The sequence below is a fragment of the Belonocnema kinseyi genome, chromosome 3 (genome assembly GCF_010883055.1).
Source record: "Belonocnema kinseyi isolate 2016_QV_RU_SX_M_011 chromosome 3, B_treatae_v1, whole genome shotgun sequence".
In the NCBI taxonomy this organism is placed as follows: Eukaryota; Metazoa; Arthropoda; class Insecta; order Hymenoptera; family Cynipidae; genus Belonocnema; species Belonocnema kinseyi.
Window position 1 is genome coordinate 49110461 of NC_046659.1, and position 24101 is coordinate 49134561.

General features: G+C 33.9%; 1 protein-coding gene and 1 long non-coding RNA gene across 3 annotated transcripts in view; one reads left to right on the plus strand and one right to left on the minus strand.

Moving 5' to 3' along the window:
• Nucleotides 1-24101, minus strand: part of LOC117170117 (alpha-tocopherol transfer protein-like) — a 338103-nt gene that overhangs the window by 130850 nt on the left and 183152 nt on the right. For both annotated transcript variants that reach the window (XM_033356651.1, XM_033356653.1), the window contains exon 2: nucleotides 14884-15191. In XM_033356651.1, the coding sequence (XP_033212542.1) occupies nucleotides 14884-15155 (272 nt within the window). In that variant the 5' untranslated portion in view covers nucleotides 15156-15191. The remainder of the gene's footprint in view (nucleotides 1-14883; nucleotides 15192-24101) is intronic.
• On the plus strand, nucleotides 614-3820 carry LOC117170118. Its single transcript, XR_004466718.1, has 2 exons — nucleotides 614-802; nucleotides 977-3820. It is a non-coding gene; the product is annotated as an uncharacterized LOC117170118 (long non-coding RNA).

Here is a 24101-nt window from a genome sequence, read left to right on the forward strand (position 1 = left end):
AACGTGAGGCGAGTCTATTTTCGAAAGTGGAATCGCGCCCGAATACTTGCTTAAACAATCCTGCCAAGTCAACATATACTGATTTCCTGATTCTGTTACGGGTATAGGACTTACAATATCAATTTGTACTTTCTCAAACACTCTAGTAGGAGTATCAGTAATTCGCATGGACATTTTCATCTTTACTCTTGTCAGCTTTCGCTTCTGACATGCTTCACATGTTTTTACATAATCTCTAACCTCATCTCTCATACCTTTCCAAAAAAATCTTTCCCGAATTCTTTCCAACGTTTTCGTCTCACCTTTATGCCCACCTACGGTTGAGTCATGACATTCTCTTATAATTTCCGGGCGTTTTTGCACCTCAGGAACTTCGACTTCACCTGTACATACTGTTATCTCATATCCTCCTTTACCAAAATGTGTTCTAAAAACTTTTTCAATTACTGACCACGACAATTTATCGAATCCATTACCTTCTCGAGGCAAACTGAAAGTTTTAGTATTTGTAGCTTCCATAGCCTATCTCATCGTAATTACCGCAGTCTCTATGTTCTTTACAAAAACTGTTGAATCGAATTTTTCTTTGATAAACAAATTATAAACTAAACGCTTATCATGTATTTTTGATGTCACGTAACCAATATCTGCTTCTGTTTCTTGTAGGTTCGAGAGTTTAATTATGGAATGGTTTAGCAATTCCCTACCCAGGGGTGTAGTAAACACCCCATCGCATGACACGAAATTTAAGATATTATCATCTCTCATCCAAAGTTTATCTCGACTCAACTGAAATAACGGAGTAAGTATCGGATTACCTTGTTTCGAACCTGCATGAAAAATTTGTGTTGCCTCTGCGGAAGCGCCTTCATTCAATTTTAATTGTTTTTAGGTCTTTCATCATCGTTATCTGTCTTATCCCTATTTTTCAAAAATTTCTCCCAAATTCCTTCTAACTTTTCTGTCTTATTTTCAGTTAAAACGTCATCATCAGAATCTTCAGCAAAAAACTCAACATCGGTACTTCCTTGAAGACAGGTGACCATAGGAGGCAACCTTCTTCTAAACTCAACATCCGTACTTCCTTGAAGACAGGTGCCCATAGGACGCAACCTTCTTCTTAGGGACAGGATTCCACAGTAAGCGCTACCTTCCCAAATCGGAATGGAAGAGCCGACGCCAAAACTGGCCATCTCTCTCCCCCTTCCGTTGTGGTCTAACAAAAGCTCTGCGGGTACGTTCTCATCTTCCGCGTGGCCAGCTGGTCCACCAAATACCCCCTTTGGAAGACAGGTGCCGATAGGACGCAACCTTCTTCCCGGGGACCGTGCCTTCTCCATCGAGGACACCTCCCCCTGGTACCGGACACCACAGTAAGCGGTTCCTTTCCTTTGGGACAGGCAACTATAGTAAGCAGTTCCTTCCCTTCTCGAAGTGGAAGAGCAGACGCCAAAGCTGGCCATCTCTCTTCCCATTCCGTCAGCCTCTTTTTCATTCAAGCGCTTTCCCCGGAGAATTTTGATCTTCTAGTAATTCGATCATGTTAGCTAAAAGCTGACTAGGCCGAGCACCGAATTCGCTAACATTTTCTTTTTCGCGCTGGGCTAATTTAGAAAGAGCCGGATTAAGCTGGTTCAAGGTTCGACGCTCAGCATAAGTAACTTTAAGATGTTTCAAGCGATCCTCTAGTGAATTTACATCACGATCTGCAAGGGCATTGTACGCAGCTCCTACTACCCTAGAACGCACTACCAAAAATAAATGATTACGATCTTCGGCTGCAATAGAATTTCTCGCGAAAATGCAATCCTTTATAAAACGGCCCACTGACATGTTTTCTCCGTCAAATTTTGCTGGAATAAATGTGAGAGCGGTTTTGAACGGAATTGGTTTCCCTGGTTCCTTATCCGGGAGCGCAAAGATACCGGAAATACTTGCACTCGAAGAAGGTTCTGAGCAAGAAAAGCGTGAAGTGTTTGAGCGGGCAGGGGCACGATAAACTGTTAATGGATTCCGTGCTGCGATTTCTGAATCTAAATTTTCCATATTTTTTCTTAAATTAACCTCCCTTTCTAAGTGAAAATCAACAACAGAATCAGCTTGCTCTATTTCTTCCTCATACTCTAGGTCAAAATTATCCCTAATTGCTTGAGTGGAACCAGTGGGACGACCACGTGCGGTCCCCACTCCACGACTGCCAACTGACAGATAGCTAGTTGCACCTCGTTTCTGCCCTGTCCCTCGCGAACTTTTCCCTGATTATGCACCTACAACCCTAGCATCACCAGCTTTCTCTGTGATTACCACAGCGCTAGCTCCTCGGCCACCCCTTGCAGCTTTGCTCCCTTTACTTCGCGTACGCATTTTGAATGAAATGTTTGTTGACTCAACTGTTAATAAGTAGGTAAATATCACCTCAAAATAATAAATATAAATACAAATATTAATATTATTATTTTTTTCAGATTTTACAGAACAACTAGATTGCAAATTTTCGAAAAAATGTCTAACCCGAGATTGGCTTCGCAACAGAACAATATAAAAGGGCAAATCGACTTACTACTTCTGATGGTCCAGGGTATAATCTAACCGGCAGCTCTGACCAAAAGGTCAGTTCTAAAAAAAATGGTCAGTTCTAAAACTTGATTATGGGCAGTGCAAAAATACATTTCAAAAGTTGATAGAGGGAGAAAAGAGAGAAAAATTGGAGCACCTGCTACCGAAGCGCAGTCACAACGATGTTGTTCAAATTTAAACGATATGTTAGCACATAACGGCCATAAAAAGTGAGTTGATTAAGTGATTGATTACGGCTAAAATTTGTTCTAGGGATGTACTACAAACACTACCATGCGCAGAAAAATCGGATTTTCAAATCCTTTTTTTTATCTTTTTTTTAGTTTTCGTATAATAGGGATTCGGTCAGTTCTAAATGAGGCTTAGATTAACATTTTCACCGATTTCACAAGAAAATAAAATCACCAACACTCGCGAATCAGCCTCTTCGGATGCCTAAATTCCAGACTCCTTCGTAAGATGTCCTTTTCCAGAAGATTGCCGATAAGCCTCGTCCTTGAATGTCCTGTTCTTCTCCTTGTGCTGTCCTTCTATTTTAGGTATATATATAATTTTTCTTCTTCTTAGCCTGCAGTGATCTAGGGGGATGACTACGGGTCCCTTCAGATTACTGTCTGCGATCCCGGTACCTTTTGATTGTACCCTATGCCTCCAGGTCTAAAAACCCGTACAAAAACCTTGAGGGGGTGTCGCGGCTTTCATTCCTCTTCCTTCAATGATCCACATCACACGTCTTCTTCCGGTTCCCAAGTCGTCACACGTCTTCTTCACGACCTTTCCTATCTTCTTCGGCTTTTTGACCTCTTTCTTGACGACTGAAGTCGAAGCTGGGTCGATAGATAGGAAATAACAGTCTTCTTCTTTCCTCTTGTCCAAAATGTCTTGAAAAACTGTCCTTTCGAAAATTTTCGAATATCCATTTAAAAATCTTTTATTTTTATTTCAAATATCCTTGGATAATTTCAAAAATGTCCTTAGAGAATTTGGAATGTCCTGGTGGGTAGTGAACTTCAGAATCCTTCTTCTTTTATACCTATCACTCACTAAAATTATCACTCACTCAACTTAGTTTATTTCACTCACTGTTTATACAGTTCAAACACTTGTCTTTTTATTTTCAAGGGATTCCACAGCGAAAAGTTTGTGGAATCCCACTTCTGACACCATGTAACAAGCCGACAGTCTTTTACCGCGCGAAAGTTCAAATATTTTAGATTTAATAAGAGAATAATTAATAAAAGTATGAAAAATAAGATTTTCTATCATTTCTAAGAATAAATCAACAGCAAGTCCGTTTCCACAATTAAAGGTTTGAAAACCCAACTCCAGCGATGAAATCTTCTTCTGAAAATCTTAACAAGTTATAACTAAAGGATTAAATAAAAGGGTATTTTTAAATAATTAAATTGATAAATTCATAATTAATTGAATTAACAAGATTTATTAGTCTGGTCATTTGAAATCTATCTTTACAGGAAAAAATCTTATTCGAATTTCAAGTTAACGAACGAGTCGCGGCCGCCGACCAGATTAATCTGTCTTTTTGTTTCGTCGTGGAAGCTTCGATACCGTCACAGCGGTCCTCAGCCTCCCCTCTCTTTCGTGTTTTTCTCTGATTAGCCTGCTTTACTTGCTCTACAAATCCCTACTCTGAAAAGTGCCTAATTCGTCGTCGATTTCATAATACATCTTCTCATGGGAAGAGAGTACGTGACTTCACGCTTGGCCGATTATTGAGATAAAGTCCAGGCGCACACATTGCTTATGTTATCATTCGGAGAACCGACTTCTCGGAGGTCTTATTAATCGTCTCAACCAAAATCAAACAACTCACTCTTCAGTTCTTTTTTAACGATCTAGTGTCGCCAATTGTATATCTAATATAAGATTTATATATCCTGCAATCAAACCTGCTATATCCTATGTCTAAATAATCATAGCTGAGTTACATTAATATTACTTTCAAGCAATTGCGCTTAATCTAGTGTATACATTTATTCGTGTACAAGAAACGATTATCATTTCAAACATTTCCATGTCGATTTGCCCGACTGTTGCTTGCCAATCTTTTCTTCGAAATAATACTTAAATTCTAAATTCAAGACTCGCTTTTCAAATTTGAGTTTCTTTTTATTCAAACTGAAACCGCGAATTTGCGTCACTGACTGTGCTGTTCCTAGCAGCGAGAATGCGAATTATATCCGCTCATTACAGCATGTAAGAAGTGTTGCCAACTCATATAATTTACATAGTCCAGCTGATTGAAACTGTCGGTAACGTAGGTCATCCAAATTAAAGTTGGCAACTCTTCCTTCACGAAATTTTCGGGACGAAAGTTTGCTGCACCCAACAATTTTACGGTGTAGAATTGTTGGGCGGTGTACGTCGGTGTAAAGCTGAGCTGACCAGAACTAGTCACAGCTCTCGCGAAGCTCGCATAGAGCAATCTCGTTCGTAATGCTGAGAAAATATAAAAACTAAACAGGAGAACAGGCTCGGTCACCTCTGTGGAAAATAATTGGTGACATTCAGTACACTCGGAGATGGGCAGGAGAACTTCGATGAGCGTCCATGTGTTGGTGCATGTATATGTATATGCCCATCCTTATATGTGTTAAATCTCAAAATAATTAACCAACAACGAAAAATAAAGACAAAATGAAGCAAATAAGAAACGAAAAGTGAGTAATAAAAGACAATTAGAATTCCATTTCTTATTTTTTGTATCTCATTAACTTCATTTTTCCCTTATTTTTATGAAGAGAAATAATTACATTGCGACTGAAGAAGTACCTTGGAAGTTTTATTTTTTAATAAGCAACCTTGATTTACAGTTTAAAAATTCTTCTTGACATATTATTTTGAAAACTGTTAACATATTGAACGTCATATTGGGAACTTATGACCTATCACTTGCTTGCTATTAATATTTTAAGTCCAGAATCGCACTCACAGAAAACTTTTCTTTTAACCATTTTAAATAATTGTTTAACTGTCACCATTGCATAATGCAGCAGACGACAGCCAACAATTTTGCTTTGCGCGCACGCGCGTGGCCCTCGGCGTTTCGCGTCAGCGCCATCTGCGATATGCAGGAGAACTAATTTGACTCTCCTCCCTGCCTTTTAATTCCCCGTGCCTAAGTTCTCAAAATTTGCCATTTTCCCTTATAGAGCTGGCCAAGGCTGCAGGAGAAGAGCTGGCGAGAAGCGGATTTTCCGCGCTTCACGTATTTCTCTCTCAGTTCCTGCTTTTAATGCTACTGAGTCATTGATTGATTATCAGCTGAATAATTTTCTTCACAATATTAAATTACATACAGATTTAACTTTAATTCTGTTTAATTGGGTAACATAAATTTGTATAATAAAAGTTGATTTATTTCTGAAATAGCTTTATTTCAATTATGTAATTTTTGAAAGTTTGTGTGAGTTTTTAACATGTGTATCTGAGTTCAAATTTCAAAAATGTATTTTAAATTTTCTGAAACTAGTTAAAAATGTTATTAAAGATTCTAATTTTATAAAAATATAAAGTAGACATTATTTTAAAGTATCAATGAAAATAAAGGTTCATTGATTTTATTCTGTTAACTGATTAATTAATTTCCAACTAATTAATTATTTTCGCAATATCAAACTTCACTAGAAACTAAAATGATATAAAAAAATTAAAATCTTCGAATGATATCGAACTCTTTAATATTACTTATAGTAATAGTACATTTTACGTTACATGGATTCATTGAATACATTATTTCAGATTCTAAATCAGCGTAACTTTATACGGTAAAATTTTAACAAATGAATAGTTATTCGAAAATTGGGTAAATGATGAAAATGGATACAAAAGTAAGCGTGTGCTGGCACACGCACATGGTAGTCTAGTTATCATAAAAAATGATTTTGCCGTTGAAAAGTGCGAACTCTAAACTGCGCAATTTAGATTTTACAGATAAAATAATAGCTAACTTTAACATTTCCAGAAAGTGACTTGTTACATTCTAAACCTGATGATAAGGTATTGATTTCACGTGGAAAATGACTTTTGCGGATTTCATGAATAGTCGACGTTTTGAGACCCCAGAGTCAGAAAAAATAGTTTTTACGTCGTTGTCATTTTTGTAGCTGTCGTTGTAGTCTGCAAAACCGGTAACTATTGAAGGAATTATTCGATTTCCCTTTGGCAAGCTTTAGAAGGATACGAAAAAATGACTAGTTTGTTAGCCAGCTTTTTCAAATAAATCTAAAAAAGTTAGAACATTTTGAAAATTTGCGAGACCACTTTTTTTAATATTTAAATTTTTTTCAACAGCTATTTATAGAAGATCAAACTACGAATAATTTATCCCCATTTTTTTGACGAAATAGAAATTACTAAAGTTATAGCATTTTCAAAATCCAAAAAACCAAACGAAAATTAACATTTGAAGTCAAACAAAGCGTGATATGGGAAAAGTCAAGAGAGAAAAAAAGTTACTTTTTTGGGGCCCTACAAGATTGTCCGAACAACTTTTTAAATCTTACTTACAAAAAATTGAAAATTCAAATTTTTATCGCAAAAAAAACGAATGAAAAAGCAATAACTTCATTTTGTGGAAAGCGAAGCAAGATACATTATTTTGCAAAATCTAAATACTTAATAACAGACAGAGGTACATAAAAAATTTATTATATTTGATATAAAAGTATTGAGCATAATTTAAAAAATTGGCGGAAATCTCGATATCGTTAAAATATGCCGTGGATATCCCGGGAGATTTTTGAGACATTTTTCAAGATATCCTATATCTTACCGAGATACCCTAGGGATATGTCAAGGGTATCATTTTATTGCGAGGGAGGTAATTTATTATTAAAAAATGCAATTGTTGTAAATCGTACAACGACCCTAATTTAAATTTTTATTTAGAAGAAATTTTAAATTCTAAGCTATTAGGCTAATAAGTGAATGTCCTTCTGATTTTATATTTGTGTCTACTATTTTTCCTTTTCAAGTTCGAAGAGTAAACAGGAATACCAAGATAAACTAAAGTTTTTATCATTATAATTAAATATTAACTTCTATATTTTGTTTATACTCTTCCCCTTTTACGGGTTTGAGAGTCTTTACATAACCATTAAATGTTTTCTCACAAACAATCCTTATACTATCTAACTAACGATTTGCTACACATCGTCTTAAATTATTATTATTATTTCAAAACGCTTGTGACTTTGCCCTGGACTTCCATTTGCTCTTACTATTATCAATATTAAAATTAGATCCTAGCCCACAACATGACCCTAGCCCACATGCATGTTTTCTGCTCATACCTACATATTCTACACAAATTATCTCCTTCTATGATCTAATATCGACCTGCTCTTACACCCTCTTCTATTTAGAATCTGACCACTCTCTTCAATTTGCTCTCCTTTTAAATCTTTCACAGGTACTCTGGTTCTCTATACTTCTTAACCATTCTATACAAGCTGTTGTACCTTGAATCCACTATTTTGCCGCATCTTTCCTCCCCTTGTCTTGCCTTCATTTCTTCCTTTATTCATTCTCCTATTTTGAACGCTAAACGTTACGCGTACTCCCTTTATCCATAAACTTCCGGGCACACGCTTGTGCAATTTTGCTTCCTTCCCCCTTTCTTAGTTTCTCTTAGAAGTTCTAGGCTCTTTATACTTGTCTGACCACCATTTTTTCCGTCATATTGCTTCTGTCAGCATATAACCTGAGCAGCTCCAACTCACTCCCATAATCCATCTCAAAAATCTTTGACGCCAGCTTTCCACTTTATTTTGTTTTTTCTGCCCTCAAATTTCAACTTCAAAGCTTAGCACTGACCATAGCATTGACCATACCAATGCTTCAAACATGCACAATATATTTTTCCTGTCGTCCTTGAACCTTCTTCTTCCTATACCCCATACTTGTCCTATTACTTTACTCGCGAATTCTAATCACTTTCTCACCTAGGTTACTTTCTCTTCTCGTTTTAAACCAAAATCCTAGGTAGCAAAATTCATTCACCAACTCCACAACCATGCTATTTACCCGCCACTCGTACTCTAATGAATCCCTTTTATTTCTGAAATACGCAATCTTAGTCTTTTTCACATTCACCGTTAAATACTTTTCTCTCATAGTCTTCTAACACTTTTATCAACACATTCATACCCCTTTTTTATCATCCGCTACTAGCACAACATCATCTGCATATGCTAATGCGTATAATTTTCCTGTCCCTAACATTGTCCATCCTTTCCCTTTCCTCTCCAACTCCTCCTCTAAATCTGCCAGAAGAATACTTAATAGAAGGAGGCTCATCGGACACCCTTCCTTAAGCCCTCTTACTGCCCAGAATTCCTCTCCTTTCTTATTTCCTATCTTGAACTATATCTTAGAATTCACAAATATTTCTTTATCCTCTCTATGAAATCTTCCTCTACGCCTCACTTTATTTCAAGCCTGCCCATAACACCCTTCTGCTAACTGAGTTAAATACGGGTTTAAAATCGACAAACAGTGCGTCTAGCTTTTCTTTCTTTCACCATATAGGTTACTATTAACTAGATATTTGAGCACGTGGATGTTCTCTATGATTCCCATCCCTTTTCTAAAGCCCGTTTGGTTGTGTGGTATAATTCTCTTTTTTTCCGCCTGTCTTTCCAACCTACTTCTAAGCATTTCCGCATAAATTTTATATCCCATCAACAAATGGAATTAAAAATCATTTAAGTAGAAATAAAACAAAATCGACAACACTCTATTTCGGAAAAATTAATATAAATTAAATATAATCTGAATTGAAGTCAATTTTAATATAAAAGCAATCTTAATTTATATCATATAATTATATGAAGGTGTAATTGTTGATGAAAAAGCATCAATAACATTTAAGAACTCGAAATAAAAATATGAGAAATTCTCAGCATTCTCGAACTTAGAATTAGAAAGTAATTTACTCAATTAACTAATTGAATCAGCGGCAAGACTATTTTCATGGTGAAAGCATACAAAACCATAAAAATCATAATTTTTTGCGTTTTTCTCAGCCAGTACACAAAATTTCGCAAAATGTTCCGAACGAAATTATTAGATCTCAACAAGGTACAAATTTCTTGTTGCATCCATTTTTTCGCTAGTTCAGTGCAATAAGCTTCAGGTCTTTCTTTACTGTCCGTGCAATAAATACTAACGGACGGGTGTTTCTCACGCGCATTTATTATTTTTGAGGCTTTATTTTTCCGAATTCTTATCCAGATAAATGAAAAATATAATATTTTCAATTTGAGTATGATCCTCCAGAATAGATAAAAATGTACCCTTTCGGAAGTGTCACATTTCGCAGTGGCTTGTATGCTCATATCTTACTGTATCGAAGGTGTTAGCGAAATAATAGAAATTGATGGCTGCAAGATAGGTCATCAAAAATACGAGTAAGGCCCTGTAGTCGAAGGATCATGGATCCTCAGAATGATACACAGAGAACATCCTCACAACTATTGGTGTAAAATCTATACTTATAATAAGAGAGATTAGGCTACCCTGGCGGACTGAAGGAACCGACTGAAGCCTCTACAAAGTACGAGTAAAGACCCCGTTGGGTCTCCATTCGGTTCCTTTTTAATAAACTCAAAAACAAACAGCAAAATCAACTTTTAAATTGTTGAAATTCGGACTCTACGTTAAAATTCCCTATAGAAGGTCACGGAATAATCCCAATCATTTTTTTTTGCAACAGTAAAAAGTTAGAAAAAATATAAGATGTATAACTCCTGTTGATTGCTTCACTTCAAACACATCGCCTGTAAGTAGCAGTCAACAGGCGTTATACATCTTATATTTTTTTAAACTTTTTACCGTTGCAAAAAAAAACGATTGAGATTATTCCGTGACCTTCTATAGGGAATTTTAACGTAGAATCCGAATTTCAACAATTTAAAAGTTGATTTTGCTGTTTTTTCGAGTTTTTAAAAAAGAAACCGAATGGGATCTTTGCGGGTACTTTCTAGAGGCTCCATTTGGTTCCTTCGGTCCGCCAGGGTAATCAAGTTGAGTTAATAAAAAAGAATCTAGCTGAAGGAAAGGGCAATCCATATTGATTCTTGTAAAGCTTATACACGATGGGCTAAATTTAAGTGTCCGGACTTAAATAGTTATAAAATTTTAGAAAAAAATTAAAAATTTAATTTCCAATAATCAGTTGAAGTTTTAGTTTTTGAGTGATAAAATATTTAGGCTGGACAAATCAGGAATGCGGTATAAACAGACGTGCATAAGTGAGCGATAGTCCAACGCAGTCTTCTTAAAGCGAGCCCCGAAGTTGAGAGAACAGCGGTCATTACACTACTTTGGTCTCGTTCACAAAACTGTGAATCATTCAGAGAAGTTTGTGAATCACGAGACCGTAGCGCACGCTCAGAGCATCAAGTCATTTTGGCGGCAGATGCGATGATTTCTCCCACGAGAAGGAGTGCACAAGAGCAATTTTGCAGACTACCTCTCCTCTCATGTGGCGTTGGCAAGGCGTATGAGTTTGATCAACATTATTTCTGCGACAAGTCACAGGTTCTCCTTTCCATCCCACCTGATGTTCGAAAAGGATAACTGTTAGCCCAACATTATATCTTTGTTTATTTACAGGGGTGTTTTCTTACTCCCCTTAAAGTGTTAGAAAGGATATGGATTTGATCAAAATTATTTGTGTGACGAGTCATAGGGGTGCCTTCCTGATCCCGCGAGATGCTGGAAAGGGGTATGAGTATGACCAAAATTACTTCTGCGATAAGTAACAGGGGTGCCTTTCTACAATTACAAAATGTTAAACAAGGGTAAGTGTTTGACCAAAATCATATCTGTGATTACAGTCTGCTCCATAAAAATCATCTAATCGCCAATGTTCACTATTATATTCGTAATCAGCGCGTAAAAGAAACAGAACGGAGTTTAAAGAGAATTTGAGAATTCACCTTTTCGGAACTGCAACCGTAATTAACGTATAAAGCGTATAAAGTATGGAACAGGGGCGTTCGTTTAGAATTTACCTATATGTGATGGGACTTAACGTCTTTAAGACATACTTTGAATCTCCTCACGTCTTTCAAAGTTCCTCAGGACGTCCTCAAGGCATCTGCAAAATGACGTCTATTTGACCACTTTAGGACTTTTGTGTCCGCTGGATTGTTATATAACAATTATCTTAAAGGGTAAGTGTATCAGACTGCGGATACGTATCAGTTGTTGTACAGTTTCGTATACTTTATAGTAGGAATAGGGTAGTGAACTATAATTATAAAAAGTAAATAGATGTTTGCATTCTGCATACTTTCTGATAACATGCAAGGAAAAAAAATATATTTAATCTCTGCGTAATTTCACGGTATTGAAAATATTTCTAAATACGATCATGTGACGGTCTAGTGAGTGAAACTTACTAAATGATGGATGTAACATACTTTTTTTATTTATCGAAAGTTACAAAGAGTGAACTGCTCGTAGATACGACGCAAGGACCACTGAGGCCCTGAGGACCTTATCTAGACGTCGTACGTGAACTACTGGCCTATTATTTTCAATTTCATGTGCGGAAGTTGTCTGTGAAACGTGGGTAACAATGGTTACCGTTGCGTTGCGTTATTAATGTCTTTCGTTTTACAAAACAGGTTGAGGCATCTTTTTGGGATATATTTTTATACTAGATCGCAGATCATCTTTAACTTTGTTTAAAACATTATGGATATTATTTAATGTTCTACGTGCTTGCAGTAATTGCTTGTTTTCAATCTGATTTTGGACTGGTAGTAGTTTATCGTTTAGTAAATCTAGTTCATTACTGGTATACGAAACATAAATATTTTTTGTGTAAAAGATGAGTTTGCTGAGTTCCTTACTTTATTTTAATTTAACTAGTGTACCTTCGTTGGTTAAAATAACATTTTCTTTAAAGTACCTGCAATTTTTCCTTTATGATTAGTTGGATATTTCACGTGTTGATCAATCCAGTGTTTTAATGCTATTTTGGATAATATGGTTTTCACAAATGTGTGTATCAGTTAACAAGTAAGTTAGAGGAAAATGTTGACAGATTTTGATTTTATCGAGCAACCTAAACTTGAATATTACTTTTTCATTCATAGGGATGTACATGTTCTCAGATTATTCAAAAAAATAAACTGCTTCTTCGGAACGGGCATTAGAAATTGATCGTCATGTCGCTTCAGTATCGGAATTAAAGGATGGATTTTATATTCGTAAACATCAAATAGTGGTAAATTGAGTCGAATAATGTCCTATTATACCAGCCAATGCTTATTTCAGACATGTCAATAATATTTTAATAATTCACTTCTTTGGATGGCAAAGCATACCTTATTAACATGAATAAAAAATTGTTGTTATTGCTTATTCGACTGCTCATTTGATTGAGCCGCTCGGAGGTTTCTTTGTAACGTACAATAAGTGATTCGCCATGATAAGAGATAGAATTTAAAATTTTTTTATTACCTGTAATTAGGTTTGAAGACTGTAAGCTAACTGTTTGTTCTCTAAGAAAAGTTTGCGCTGTTTACGGTCAACATATGTCAAATCAGATTCTGTCAAAGTTCCGAACAGTGTCTTAGGTATACTACCAATTTCATGGATATTTTCTTTTGCTAAATAAGATTCATGCCGCTTCCCCCACATATCCAATAGGTCTTGATGGTTTAAAGAACTGGTAGTGGTAAGGATCGAAGGCAAGTTTGCTGTTCTTCCAAGTGTCATTTTAAAAGGCGTTAACCCAGTACTTTCGTGGAATGCTCCATTATAAGCCAAACAAGTAAGGATGAGGTTTAAGTTACTTTCAGTTTAATTATCGGCGATAAAGGTATTAAACAAATCCTTCATCGTTGTGTGGGTTCTCTTTAATTCTCCATTCATCTAAGGGTGAAAGGCTATTGTTATCATGCACCTTATTCTAAATATATTTTCGAATTTTGAGACTGATTGTGATATGAAGTTTACTCCTTTATCATTAAGAACTGATTTTGAAAAAGAAAATATGTATGGCAGATGTCATATTACTTAATGAAGTCGAAAAATTTATTTTTCATATTATCCCAGGAGATAATTTCTGTAAGTCGTTTTATGGTTTTATTTCATCCAAAGTGACCGGTTCCGATGTTTCGATGTGCTTCTGGCAAAAGTTTTTCTGTTTCTTATTCCGTTAAATCTTTGTTTGTGTGATCATAACAAAATAATCCATGTACCAGGATTTTTGTATAAAGAAGGAACTTGAGCATGCCATGCAAAATGCACTATTTAGTTTCAGTTTTTCCGTTAATGACAGGCTTTGTCTTAACTTTGTTAAGCAGTCGATTTGTTTTCCATGCCTGATCCCCTTCAACTAATTCTTTCCTCCTTGGGTTCAAGGAATCTAAGCTCCATGAGCTCCAATTCAGCATTTTCACTGTCTGTTCCAAGAGGTTCGTCTTCGGTGTTGATGTTCATTGGATACATACGTGATAATGCATCGGCGACTGTATTTTCTTTCTCTTCTATATATTCGACAGCATACCAGTATCCCTCACGGCGAAGTCTCTATCTGAGTAGTTTCCATGCTGGATCTTTAATATTGAAGAGCCATTTTAGGGCCTGATGATTTGATTGGATTATTAACTTCCTTCATAAAAGGTACTGATTTAATATTTTAACTAAACAGACTATAGAAAGCAGTTCCTTTTATTTTACGACGTAAATCGTTTCGGGCTCATTAAATGTACTAGAAATATAATAGTAGGGATTGCCAGAAAGATTGATCAGCAACCTGGTTTGGAGCAGTTTTGTGAAACGAATGTGTTATTCAAATAAACCGAGTGAGTCACGCTTAACCCGAAAGGGAATTGGTTTAATGGTGAAATACTAATAACACGTACACTTTCCATATGTATGTTTCAAAATATAAACATGTCTAGTTTAGACGGAAATTTTGTTTAATTAACTCAGATCAAAATGCAGACTCTGACAAGAACGATTCTGCTACAAAATTGTATAACTTCAGAATTCGATTTAGGATAATTTAGAATTAAAATATTCCTAGTCTGGCTATAATACTTCATTTAAATTGTACGCCACAAATAGCCATTCCGTATAGCTGTAACTAAGTAAGTAATGCAATACGTTTTGATTAACGAGAATCGCGTGTACCGTCCAATTATTTTTGCAGTGTAGTAAATATACATGTATTTTTACAAGACATAATTTATTATTTGATTTGAAACTCTAATACTAAGAAATATATTTCTTTCGTATAAGACATTCAAAACTACTTACAGTGCCTTCATGGAATTTTGAAGATATTCTGCCCTAAGATCTCTGTTGTTGAAAAATTCAGGAGTTGTTGCTTTCAGTTTATAATATACTTCCATGCATTGCATACTTGCGTTCTTATTAAAATAGCAACTATGAGCGAATAAAGCTAGTTGTTCATCTGGAATGTTTGGAAGTCCTCGTTGCTCACCCCATACTCTTAATTCATCCAAAAGGTCGTTTGTCAATTCAGGGTGTTTGATTCTGCACTCTTCTATCGTAAAGCCCAACTTCATCTTGGTAGTTTTTCTAATATTTCGTCACTAATTAAACTAGAATAAAAAATCAATAAATATAGCTAAAACAAAATCAATTAGTCTAAATTATTGCAATTTTTAATCACACACACAAACACATGTCATAAGGACAACCGAGGGATTTTACCAGGAGCGGATGTCATTCTAGGAAATTGCACTCGCTACCGGCGAAATCGCGGTAACATTTCAGCTGTAACCACGTTTCATGACCGCACTGGACCCACGAATGACCATTTTCTCCATTTTCTCTGTAAGTTACAAAGTATTTCGTTGACACGCAGGGGATGCTTTTAAGGCTATTAACCAGAGAAAGCTAGGCACCTTCAAGAGCTCCGATGATCAGACGACTGGGGCCGAAAATTAGATAACTATTCTGATTCGTTTCTTCAAGTCACGGAGAACTGTGTCACAAAAACTGCATCGCTCAAAGAACTCAAGGCTATACCACAAAATGACTATCAGAAGTGCTTCGATGATTGGAAAAAGCGTTGGCACAAGTGTAATATATCTGAGGGGGACTACTTTGAAGGGGACAACATAAATATTGAGGAATGAATAAATATTTTTTGAGAAAGTCATAAAGTCACCTTATTTTTTGAACACACCTCGTATTGAGATTCGGGCGTTCCATTCTATTGATTTCATCTAGATTGGCTCTCGTAACTCTAGGGTAGTTGGAAACGTTGGTCGACTCATTGTCGCTGTCCTGCGGGTTCGATTGTTTTAACCCGCACTTATAACTATGTTTAATGTTATCATTATTGTTCCACGAGCACCTAGGGAAAGATTTCGACTACCCTTACAGAACTTCGCATGCGATGGTCCGGTTTCACAGAGCCACTGGTTGAGACACCACTCTCTGGTAGCGTAGAGCCTTTAGCCCTGTACCCTTGGTACAGCTACTATACAGCTACTTATAAAAAATAGAGTGGCCCCTATTTTTTCCTATCTGAATCTCATTGCTTTCGCCCCTTAGTTCTGTTCGAATTCCAAAAAACAAAATCTCCAACTTTGAGCGGAAATGCTTAATATTTAGGTGTCGCGCAAAGAACATGGAGTTTCCCATTGACTTAACCTACAAAAAGTCAGTTTTTAATAGATGTAATATTTAAATAGGAGAGGTGTTAAAAGGAAGTGGTCTTAAAAGGAAAATGAAGTTTGAAGAGAGGCCTTAAAAGATCTTAAAAGGGAGCTGCATTGACTGTACCCAAAATATTTGGTTGAAGTAATTGTCCTTGTGATTAGTGCTCTCGGAGGTGCTTTCTGGTTTGTAATCTTAAAGCCATACCCGCGTGCGAAAAGTATGCTAATGCACTTGTGAGATGGATGCAGAAAGCTGTCATCATTGGGTTGCTTCATGTCCTCAAGACACGAAGACAGCCGGCCTGTCGTAGTGATTTCATTATACTATGTGATCACCCATCTCACGGTCATGAGACGTGGCCATAGGTGTAATTTTCCGCTGTTCTCCTGAGAGACTATCTCATTTTCAGATGACGGTAGCTCCCAGTGGGGCCCTTGCGATGGTCTGCGAATAATGAAAAGGAATGGATGGAAAGTAAAGCCCTCGTAGGAGGTTCTACAGGCATAGACTATCCAAAGTCTCCCACGAGTCCATCCCCAGAATTTCTGAAAAAGCGACGACTGTGACATCTTTTTACTATATATGTACCGTGCTCTGCGGCGGCGGCTTCGCCAACTCGGAATGGCCCCTCTAGATGATGTTTAATCTCGATTGTAGTTGGGGTACGAAACTCCTCGATTATTTTTGCCGCAAAACTGTACAGATCAGATAATTGACAGTAGGTGACATTTCGTACCCCAAGTCCGAGGGAAACGATACCTTGTGAAGGAGTACCTTTCACACTACCAAGACTAATTTTTGTTGGAGGGATAGTGTTCCCTGAAATTAGCGTTAGATTCACACTCTGTTTTTATTGTGAAATGAAAATGCAATAAAAGTAGTATAAAGTTATAAAAAAAACATGTAAAATACATGATGAAGAACTTTTTATTACATAAGACTAAAATTGTATCAAAGTTGTCTAAGACAGTTTTTATAAATTCGAAATCACTTGTGAAATAAGAAAAATTCTAAATGCAAAAAAATAATTAAAAACTGAAAAACATAAAATAAAAAAGGCGTTTTTTAATTTTAAATCCTAAAACTCGTACTTAAGTTGTACTCGTACAACTCCTGAAACTCGTACTCAAGTTGTAGTAGAATTTCGTTCTGAAAAATGCGAAGTCTACAAAGAAATTTAAACTAAACTTGGAAAAAACTCTGAGAAGGTAAAACAGAAATATTAACTTAAGTACAAAAAATTGTAATTGTTTTTAATTATAAAAATTGTACTTGAGTCATTGAATCTAGTTTTTTGAATTTTGAAATTGGTCGTGAAATTTCAATATAACTTGTAAATAAACTCTGAATTCACATTAGAAGCCTACGTTTTATGCCACTTGATTTGATATATATGAAAAACGGTGCCCCCCTCCCGCCCCACTCTATCATCCCCTAATACTCCTACAACCTGCCCGGGATCCCCAAAATTATGTGGGACAAATTGTGAATACAATTGGTCGAAAACTGCTCTAGACTTGTCTAGACCTGTCTGGAAGCCCAAAGAATATTGGTGCAAAATTTGATGCCAATGGTCAAAAACTTGATTTTCATAATCATCATACGTTTAAGGCCACTTGATTTTATATATTTCAAAAACTGTGCCTCCCCCACTCCATCGTCCCCCAATACTCCTATGACCTGTCCAGGATCCCGAAGAATAATTGTGCAAAATTTGATGCTGATTGGTCAAAAACTGAGAATGTGCCCCCCACTATCTTCATCCCTTTTATTTCCCCCCTTTTACGATCTGCCTGGGTGCGCGAAGTTTAAAAATAAAATTCTCTCTCGCTTGTATCGCAGCGTTGTTGTCTGAGGTTTCCACTGCGTGATGCTAGCATCCAGACAAAACTCTTAAAGTTACTGACAGAACGCTTATTAACTGCTACTAAAAGAAGATGCACTTGAAGCGCCTTCGGTCCGGCAAGGAGGTTAAGCCATTTTGTCTGATTTTTTGTAGAAATGAAATAGAGGGTATAAAGACTTGGGATACAGGCTGCTTTTTTCAAAAAAATTCTATAATAATTGCATGCAAAAATTTAAAGAAAGAAATTTTCCTCGACAGCATCATTGTTGTAATGTGTTCTACTATTCAGCGAAGCAGAGAGCAGGTAAGGCAATTTTAAAGCTCGGATTTTTCAGGGACTGAGAGCTAAATGCGTGAAGAGCGGAAAATCCGCTCCTTGTTAGCTCTTCTCCTGTTTATATTTTCGCAGCGTTACGAGCAAGAATGCTCTATGCGAGCTTCGCGGGAGCAGAGATTGAGCAATAAACGTAGATATCACACATCGATATAGTTTGCCAAGAGCCATTTGGAGCGCTGTAAGCAACTCTCGGCATAACTTCGAGGCGCACTGATGGTAACTTAGCTTGGACAAGAAACATTTAACTCAAGAGTAAATTGCCAATTAAAGCGTTTTTACATTTCATAAGAAACGTTAAATATCCACGCTTTGTAAAGCATGTTTATTGTAATAGATACCAGAGAGAAAATTAATTGTATAATTTATATTTCTGTTTCATATATTTTGTAATATTTCTAAAGTTATTTCATTATTTCCAAAGATATCTTTGTTATTTCTCATCTTTTTATATTCTTTTATAAGCTACAATTTATTTACTTCACAATATTATATTTTTATTCAAACAGATAAAACATTTAATGCAATAACGATACGTAGTTCTTTAATATTATTAAGTGTGTATTTTTATATTTGTATAGTTAGCAATTTCGACAAATATTCTAGGCTATTTGACAGATGAATTTCCCGCATGTATTTTAAAATTTCTTAATTATTACGTCCCGATCACTGACAATTAGCCGAATGGCAGAGTAATAATAAGTTGATAAATCTATAACTGCTCTCTGGGTCAAACCTATATTTGGTGTTAGGACTTCTCTACTTTAAATCAGAAAACTTTGAACCCTCAGAGCAAAGGCTAAAAAATATATTTTTTTAAATAAAAAAAAATGGGTAAATTTATTTCCCTAAGAGAACGATTTGACGAACATGCCCGTTGAAATTTCTCAAATATGATTTTTTTTGGGTCCCGAATTAATTATAATTTTTAACCTAATACTTTGAAATATAAGTCTAAATCTAAACAATGGAATAATTTGGATATCTGTATCTTGAAAATTCATGAATTTTTAATTATAACTTCAAGATTTGAATATAAATTAAAAAAATTATAAATAAAAATTACACAAGTTTTATGTTTTAAAATTGAAAATTCATTAATTTTCATGATATACATGTCAAATTTTATGAATTAGGAAGATTTAGAATTGAGAGTTCTTGACTTTTAATCTTCAAAATCATGACAATTTATATGAATTTTTATATTATTTTTTTATTCAATTAATTTTAATTTAAAATTTTTTAGATTTAAATTAATTAATTTAAATTTATTTATTAATTTAATTGTTATTTATTTGTTATTTAGACATCTTTCAAAATTCAAGGGATCTGATTGTAAGTATTCTAAATTGAAGAGTTTTTAAATTGCAGATCGTTAATCTTCAAGAATTTGCCATTGTAAGTCTGCTATTCTACTCAGAGTATATATATTTTTTACATTCTCATTAGAAAAGGTATTACATTTATGTAAAATTTTACGCCTGGACACGTTAAGTGTCAGAAACTAAAGATCAAGTTAATTGGTTATTTTGGGCGAAAATCAAGGTATAAAACATCCATGTGCGGCTATACATAATAATTGAAAATTCGAACAGTTTATCATATTGACTTCTTTTGATAAAAAGAATATTACCAGAATTATAGCATTTTCAATAAATTAAAAAAAAAATTAAAATTGTAAACTAACCAACACGTGACTTGAGAAAAACTGGATAGAAGAAAAACGTTGCTTTTTGAAAGACCTACAAGATTATCATAGCAACTTTTCAAATTATTTTTAATAATCGAAAATTAAAATTTTGAAAGCACCAAGAATACTGAAAAATCAAACATTTAATTTAGTGATCAAACTGTGCAAGATGCGAAAAAAAGAAGAAAATTAAAAAATTGTGAAATAAGTGTTTGGACAAACGACATAAGCAACGAACAAAATAAATAGATAAAAGTAGTTTACCTAAAAAGAGCTAAAAAATGTGTTATTAAGCTGAAATTCTGTTAACAATTTTCTGTGTTATTAATGTTATTAATGTCGTAGCATTTCGGAAATCTCAACATTTTCTTCGAGAAAGTCGACAAGCACACATAAGGAGAAAACATACATAAAAAATACATAATAAGGAGTAAATGAAAACAAATTCACGAATTAAAAATTTTTTCGATGAAACCAGACGTAGTCAAGAATTTTCAGAAATCATGAATTAAAATTCACCTATAAAGAACGAAGGTTCAAAATGTCATTCAATGACATTTTGCCCTTGGTAATTTCTTCATTTTTTAATCCATGAAAAAAAATATATCTGTCAATATTTCAGTGTTAATTCAACAAATATTGTCCAAATGACAAATTTTAATTTAGATGGTATCAAAATATAAATGCAATAACAAAATTATTATAAATTGAAAAAATTTTTAATATCAAATTGGATAAGAACGAAATTACAATTTCTCTTTAAGTTTCAAATATAAACTTCAAACGCAACCGCATTTTCTGATAAATTTTAGCTTTTCAATTTTCACAACTTTCATCCTAGCGAAGGTAAATACAAAAATTTAATATATTTCCGGTTGAAAGCAAGGTCTAGTAGTATAGCTTTAACTATTTGGAAATTATCTTGTTTGGGCAAAAATTAGTTTGTCAAACAATTACCTAAATTGCTTTTTTCCTGTTATATCATTCAGTTTACAGTAAGTAATTCGAAAATCATTCACTTCAGAATTTTCTGTTTAATTTTTATATTTAAGCGTACATTTTTCATTTCGAATTTTAGAATGCAGTTTTGAAGTCTTAAGAAATTAAAAATTAGAAGCGTTTCAGATTTATAATTTTAGATAGAAATCATTTTTAATTTATCAACTGCGAATATAAATTATGATTCTTTTTAATTGAAGTGGACACCAATGATTCACAAGTGAATCATAATTGATTTCACAACACCATTCGGAATGTGTTTAAAATTGAAGAATTTTCCAATTTTAACGTTAAAAGTTAAACTGTTTCAATTGGAAAGTCTTAGCAATTAAACAAATGGAAACTCGCGATTAAAACTTTAAAATCCATTTTCAATTTTAAATAACTTCAAAATAAATATATATACATAATAAAAGGCTTTTATTAGAATTTAAAATATTGTTTTAGTCTCAAATTTGAAAATGTCTAAAGAAAAAGAACAATTGCTTAATATTTAGAAATATTTCACTGTTCAATTAAGATTCCTGACTAGAAATCAAATATTCATAACTAAACAAAAAAACTAAACTCTTAACGTTATAATTTTCATTTTTCTATTGCAAAAAAAGATATTTAGAAGTAAATTTCTTAAATTTTGGTGTATGATAAATTTGAAACATCTATTATTCCTAGGAAAAAACTCAACTAATTTGAAAATATAAAAGGTTTAAAAAATTATCAAAAACGAATCTGGAATATTTTAAGGAAATATTTATATTGTGTAAGATTAAGAACAAGTTTTTTCAGGATTTATAAACTATTTTAAATTAAAATAATTTAACTTTTAATTTAACAAGTGTTATGATTTGTAACAGAAATGTAATCGTTTAATTTTCAATATTTCTGGCGTAGAATCACTTAACACGATTTGCAGCTTAGTTTTCATTACTTCAAATGGAGAAATTTGAAGCTTTAGAGATCGAATTTTTTAATTTCATTGACCATGAAAAATTGCGAGCCAGAAAAAACCCGGAACTTTTTTCTGCGATTAAAACGGCAACCCAGTTTCAACCAAAAATAATTGTATACCTCGACCTACATGCCGAAAATGACTCGCTGTATATATTTATAGTTTCTTTTATGATTTATGTTTTGGTATTTGATAAGATAAGATAAATAAGAACTTGTGGTTAAAAAATTGTTTTATAATAAATTGTGTTTTAATAAATACAGTAAGAAAATCGACAAGATCCAGAAGTCGAAATAAAAATTACAGCAATTTTCAAAATTTGGAATTTGCTGTATAATGCCGAATTGTATGATATTGTCCATTTTTTGCACTTCTATTTAGCTAAAAATTAATCTACTGTGTTAAAAATTCATTTCTATGTTAACAATTAATTTTTTAAAGTGAACATTTCATTAATTCAGCTAATAATTCTTTTTTGTCCAAAAATGTAGTATTTCTTGGAAAATTAATCTTTTTGTAAAAAATATGTTAATATTTTTTAGACGTTGTTTCTTTAGCGTAAGATTCACTCTGTGATTAAAAGATTAACTATATTATAAAAATACTGGTTTTTTTAGTTAAAAATTAATTGTTTCAACTTCACCTCTTTAGTTAAAAAATTTTTCGTTTTTTTCAAGAGGCTGTTTTTTAGGGTTTAATATTTTTTTTCATAAATCATTCATGATCGATAGTTTGAAGAGAGAGAAAGAGAGAGGGGGAGAGAGAGCGGTCCTTTGTTTACAAAAACTTTTTATGTTTATTGTGTAATATTGTGACATCTTTAACTAATGTTACTCTATGCAACGTAGGCTATTTCAACCATTTTCCTGTTATTGACGAGCACCAGGAACATCAAATAGAAGAAATTGCCATTTTTCCATTATATTTGTTTATTTATAAAAAATTGAAAACCTATTTAAAAAATGAGGCTCGACAACTCTTTAGAAATCTTATCAAATAAACAAAAAGTTTGTTGAAATCGGTCAATATTTGTGGGCTGTACGTTATTTCGAACCAAAAAAGTCATTTTTTTCCTACTGTGCGGCGTCGTCGTCGTTATTGTTGTTTTCCTCGTCTATATACCGTATAACTTTCGAAAGACTAGCCGGATTGGATTTAGCTTTGGCACACAGTTTGAGGGACCAAAAAGAAAGATCGAGTTCGTAACCACTAATTTTTTATTAAAATTCAAAAAGTTAGAGTTTTTTCAACATTGTTGTTACCACTTTTTCCAAGATCTGAAAATTCCATCGACAGCAATTAAAAATATGTAAGAAAAATGACCAAACTTGTAGTATTTTTAAAATCCAAAAAATCTAACGAAAATGGACATTTAAAGCCAACTAAAGCGTACTATCGAAAAAAGTCAAGAGAAGAAAAACGTTCCTTTTTTTGTATATTTTGTTTTATTTGTAAAAACCAACTAGATTTTGTCAAAAAAAAGCAACCTTTCAACATTATGCTCAAATTCTTAGTGCTTTATTTTAGTGTATATTTTTTATTTTTAATCTTTTTTTTACGATTAAGAAAAAAACTCCACTAACTATCAAAAAAATCCACATATTTGTAAGAAACTTGTAATTCCTTGTTGGTTGAATAAATGTTGTCTAATTCATTCTCGTTGCTTGTATCGTTTGTACACAATTTAATTTTCTTATTTTCAATTATGGTTCTCATCAATAAAACAAAAACTACTTATCCTATACAAAAGTAGTTCATGACAAATTCGTAGATCTCTTTTAGTTGCACAATTTTTTTCCATGTATCTCTTTTTGTATTTTTCTTTGTTTTAACTTTTTCAATTTTTATCTATAATTTTATTAAAAACAACGATGACGGCGATGCCGAAGTATGAATATGAACGTAATAGTTCATTATTTTTGGTGTTTGTATTATTTTGAATATCGACAATCAAACTTTTATTTGATAGGTCTGAATAATGGGTGATGTGTGAGGGCAGGGTAACTCTTTAAAAACATTTTTA